This window comes from Aphanomyces astaci, assembly GCF_000520075.1.
Source record: "Aphanomyces astaci strain APO3 unplaced genomic scaffold supercont1.56, whole genome shotgun sequence".
Taxonomy (NCBI): Eukaryota; Oomycota; class Saprolegniomycetes; order Saprolegniales; family Verrucalvaceae; genus Aphanomyces; species Aphanomyces astaci.
This window is the reverse complement of record NW_009798319.1, coordinates 38700-44053: the sequence shown is the minus strand read 5'-3', so window position 1 is coordinate 44053 and position 5354 is coordinate 38700. Positions and strand designations below refer to the sequence as shown.

The 5354-nt window shown below is 50.1% G+C and overlaps 1 protein-coding gene across 1 annotated transcript; it reads right to left on the bottom strand.

Annotated features, from left to right (window-relative positions):
- Positions 1 to 4846: 4846 nt before the first annotated feature.
- Positions 4847 to 5107, bottom strand: H257_14276 (hypothetical protein; the record flags this gene model as incomplete). Its single annotated transcript, XM_009842047.1, has 1 exon — positions 4847 to 5107. The coding sequence occupies one exon, from the start codon at positions 5105 to 5107 to the stop codon at positions 4847 to 4849; it is 261 nt and encodes an 86-aa protein (XP_009840349.1).
- Positions 5108 to 5354: the final 247 nt, after the last annotated feature.

Below are 5354 nucleotides of genomic sequence, written 5' to 3'. Positions count from 1 at the left end.
GGGTGCTACGGTCTCATCGACCCAGACCCGGAGCCCTCGCAACATCAGCGGCCCGCACGCGGTCTTGAATTCCAGGCTGCCCAGGCGAACTTGTTTCGTCACAGTAATCACCTGGCTATCCGCCCCGTACGGTCGGAGTTCCATCGGACCCATGACCGTAATCTCCGGAGATGCTCCCGCAGCCAACAGCGCAGAAACCAGGCCTCCGGAGGCCACCGACAAATCAGCTCCTGAGTCCAAGAGTGATGCCTGCACGGCGAGAACACCGTCCACAATAGCCGGGAGCTCAGGCTTCAGCTCTTCTTCGTAACCCACAAAACGCTCGTGACCGATCGCATATTCCCGCAACCAGCGCACAAAACGGTACACATCCTTCTTCAAAGGCTTGTTTTCGCGTCAACGCCATCTGCTCGGTAACGGCACGGTGTAATGACGCAGGCTTGACGTCGTCCGTGATGATCTTCACGATCGCCTGGCTCTCTTCCTGGATCACCTACTCCTGGCGGTCCCGACGGATAGCCGCAGCCAAACCATGCAGCATACGTCCGATCCGGGAATCCGGGTCCGGGACCGACATATCAAAAACAACAGCAGATTTGATCCGCTTCTTCAGGGTGTCCAGGGCTCGGAGATCGACGTCGAAACCTTGCTTGAACCACGCAATCCATTCGCCCTCGGACACGTCATCGGGATCCTTTCCCATGGCCCATTCGGCAATACGTTTCTTCGTCACAGGCTCGATACACGCCTTCACGGGCATTATGAATGGTCGGACCCCGTTGGCAGTCAGCGCATTCGTCTGGCTGATATACAGATTGTACGCGGCCATAAAAACGCGTCGTTCTTCCTTGGTGGATCCCTTGAACGTCGGGTTCTTCGGGAGGGCCGGGGCGTTGTGCAGGTGCACGTCGTTCTGTCCCATATCCACAACTTCTTTGTCCAGCGTAGGTCCGGGCGCCGTCCCGGATGTACCGCCAAACCCGGGAACGTCACCGGTCTCCCGTAACCCCAGGCCTCATCAACCGCCATCGGTTGTCGCCTTCCTTGTGGTGACCGGAACAGCCGCCGCACAGTCGCACTGGTCCGGACTGGTCCGGGCCTTCCACGGTCTTCAAAGCGGTCCACCCACGGTGCACGGGCCGCAGGACTCGTCGAGCAATCCGACCAGGATCGAGCTCGGATAGAGTCCCCGTGGTCGCTACCAGGTAGCTCCACGTTCAAGGCATGCTCGTGTCCTGTTCCGGGAAACTCGATGCGTTCAGTCGCTAGCGTGTCTGTAAGACAGCTAAAGAATTCTTTGTTGTCTTGCGCCGGTGTTCGCAACCGACGACTACAGTGTTCACAACGGTGACCTCGATGACAAATCCAAAAGTAACTTCATTATCCAGTCCATCAGTCAGTTCCATCCTATCACTTCACTACTCTCTACCAGTCAAGCATCGTACAGTGTACCATCAGCTCGGAACATATGCCGCTGCGATCCAGGTCATATGTCACACTCGTCAAATGTCGTTCGTGACCAACACTCAGGCACGGGAAGTCGAACAGAGGCTCGGCCGATAACAGTATCCATTTGTGGTTATTTTGGTCACCTGTGTAGGCAGTGTTGTAAGTTGGGAATTTGGACCGGTTTGAGAACTACAGTATGCCTCGCAGAGGAGTACGATGCCTTGAGCTCATTAGAGAGGTTTTGCAAGTGTCCGTTGGCGTTCGCGTTCCACTTTTCTGCCAACACCGGAAGTCGACCTGTCAAACCTCATATAGAACTCGAACGCGTCCTCTTAAATCTGATTGCCATTCCGCGAAAAGTGCAGATCTCACCGACTGGCAGTCCAGTCTGCTCCGTGATATTGCATATGATTGGAGCCAATCAAGAACTGCACGACTCTCCTACCAAACTTGACACGTCAGGTTTGAGTGGCGGGTGGTGCAGTTCTTGATTGGCATGGAGACGCCTCGGCGCCGCCGCGTCTTCAACGACAAGGAAGGTGTCATTCTTCTTCCAATTACATTGGACAAGAATTGCGCACAAAGCAGCCTGTGAACGCCCAAACGTCTGCCTCATGGTGCGGAACCGAGTTGGAAATGCCAGACAGCCGAGCAGAATACATATCGCTTCGTCTCAGGAAGCACGGTAGCGTTGAGTAGTAATCACCACAGCCGGGAGTCCAAGTAGGTAACGTTAGCCCAACTTCTTGGTTCCCATGACGTCGAAGCGAAAGGCCAGCAGCGCGTTGGCGTCGGACACAGCATTGATGTTGTACCGGATGTCTGGGATAACTAGGCGCTCAACGTAGCTTAACGCACACAGTACTAAGAAACGACGTCTCTGTTTTGATCCACGTCGTCTCCCCATAGAATCCTAAACAGATGCCGATCTTACATTGCATAGGATTCGACGGCGTGGATCCGCCGCAGTCCATGTACGTATTTTATCTCGATTGCCAAGCGCAACGCTGCTTGTAAGGGCAACTCCCACTGCTGAGCATCATCGCTCGCTTCAGTACCTATGAAAATGTCAGTGAAATCTGATCAAAACCGGTACAGCTTCAAGTGGTACCGTGAAAACTATTTAGGGATGTGCATTGGTCTAAATCAATCACAGGACTTATATTTCATTGGATGAAATATTTTAACGCATGGTGATTGGCTATTTCTGTACACGCCCAACCGGAACCATAAATACTTAAGTATGTTCATTGGACAGGTCCAACCGGAGAAATCGTAGGTGTACTGAAGCGGGAGTAGTATGTCAGGTACAGTAGTACTACAGTAGGAAGTAGTACTTGGGAAGCTAGTAATACAGTACCGGTAGTACTCCAGTCTCATGGAAGACGGACTACAGTATTAAGCTTAACGCGTACTATTAATATGGGATAAAGTATAAAGATTTAATCCATGCAGATATCCTACTTTCGAAGTGGGTGATAATCAGATATTTTAATATGGGCTGAAGTACAGTACATAGCAAGGCATCTTCAATCCACCCTAACTCTTTTCCTTCTGTTTTTACTGACCAATGGATAGTCGCGTTGGATTCGTCGTGGTTTGATTGGTCTATCGAAATCGAATCCATCCAGTTTGGACAATTTATGAAAAAACTATGCACCATTATATAGAGACTTCCTTATACACTGTATTTTCTTCCAGAGTAGTAGTACCGGTAGTATGCCTATACCTTGCTTCACTGTCAGTACCTATGAAAATGTCAGTGGAATCTGATCAAAACCAGTAACCATAATCACAGGACTTATATTTCATTGGATGAAATAAGTTAACGCATGGTGATTGGCTATTTCTGTACACGCCCAACTGGAATCATAAATATGTTCGTCATTGGACAGGTCCAACCAGAGGGGGTAGTATGTCTGATGAACGTCATGGAAGTACAATTGAAGGTTTATTAGCTGCTGACAGTGAATGAATACCAGTGCAGTGTTGGACAAATTACCGTAGATTCTCGATCTACTTTACATTATTCTAACTCAGGAGTGGAGCTTCATATACGACTTCAAGTAGAAAAGTACACCAAGTAGGAACTGGCGCAGTGTGTCACCAAGGATATTTGATTAAATTTGGTGCAACACTGAAAGCAATCATTTTTGACCAATCATTAATCACCTCTATCATCACCTCTATCATACGCTTCGATTGGCCAATTCAAAAATAGATAATTTAATTGTATTGGCCAATTCAAAATTCGTGCAGCACGCTTCGACGATGGGGTAACTGTCATCCCATTTTTACAACTAATTGCACTGCAACTGCATCGCCGGTACTGTGTCCGCTAGATACTGTACGACTCGTTCTCCGCATGAACGCTCTAACACTCAAAGCGCTACATCAGAAAAGGTCATCTAGCATTTGGCCTGCTTACCCTAATCATCACGATTTAATCGCGGAGGTATACAGTACCCGTAAGTGGCTAAAATGCAACCAATGAGGAAGTGCTTGAAGTGGTTGAAGTACGAATTTCTAATATATTTTTCCCATCTGTTTCACTCATATAGTTTTTCCATCGTGCCACACTGCGCCAGTTCGTATTCGGTTCTCTGTACAGTACGACTGCGACAACATCTACCGCGGCAACAACATGACCGCTGAATCGATTATCTTAGGTCGAAAGACCCACCGCATCCGCAATATTCGTATGGAAAATAGAAGAGTTAGAGCATCTCCACCGGTTGGGACTTTTGACCAGGCGTTATACGGATAATGTTCGGATAAATGAAAGACTTATGCTGATTCTAGCGATAAGTTTCATTTTCCCCACCCGTCAGACTTATATGCATGGGACGAACAGGGACTATGAACGTGATAATAATGAGTGCATTTACATCAACTAACCGCTTCCGCGACCCGTCGCATTCCATTATAGACCGAACTCGTTAACATTTATAGCATAGGGGGTGCGCTAGTAGTAATACGAATACGAGCCTACGATGACGCGAAAGTCGTGAGCTTTTGCATTACCTACTGCTACGTGGAGTTTCATTACAGTATACTGGTAGAAATTAAGCGTACTGCCAATATTGTCGTGATGCCACTGGCATAAGAGAGAAAACTAGGTCACCAGTGTTGAGGGAAAAGTGCAACCACGCGCCGGGCACGGCAGACGCGAAAAGCAGCCACCGCGTGGACAGGTCTAACCCCGCCAGCACCAACAAGAAAGTGATCGAGTACCTGCGATGGAGCGTGGTCATCGGGTCCGACTCGGTTGGTCCGGGCTCAGTCACGCACAAGATGCCGATGGAGGACACAAACTACACGAGGGACTCGATCACGCCTTCCTTGTCGAAGGAAGTGGCGCCGGTGATCTCGGCCGCGACGCTCTCAAACAATCACGTCAGCGCTGCATCCCGACGCAGACGACGACCATCCATCCCGACGCAGACGACGACCATGTCCCAACCAAGTCGGCAATCACCGACGGGTTGCGCGAGTCGTCTTTGGGGATGCCCTGCTCGACCTTGCCGACGAGATCGGCGCCTTGGTGTAGATGCCCCGCCCAATTGCACAGCGCCACGACCGACGAGACAAACCCGACCATGAGCATGGGGATTTCCGTGGCACTCATGACGGGCGTTAACGCGGCATGCAGCAGCATGTGTTGAATGTTCACACCCGCCACGAACAACGTGATGTCGAGGACGGCGGAACACGCGCCGCCGCGGAAGCAGTTGAGCAGCGCCTCGCCGTACGAACGGTGCGCGGGCGCTCTCCTCCATCAAGGTGTGCCTTCGTTGGCCAATTGAATGGGAATTATTATAAAGATTGCATGTAGTATTGTGCTTTTCACTGAACTTTGGACTTCGCAGTCGAAACTTCAAAGCGATTTCGAATGTATTTTCCAT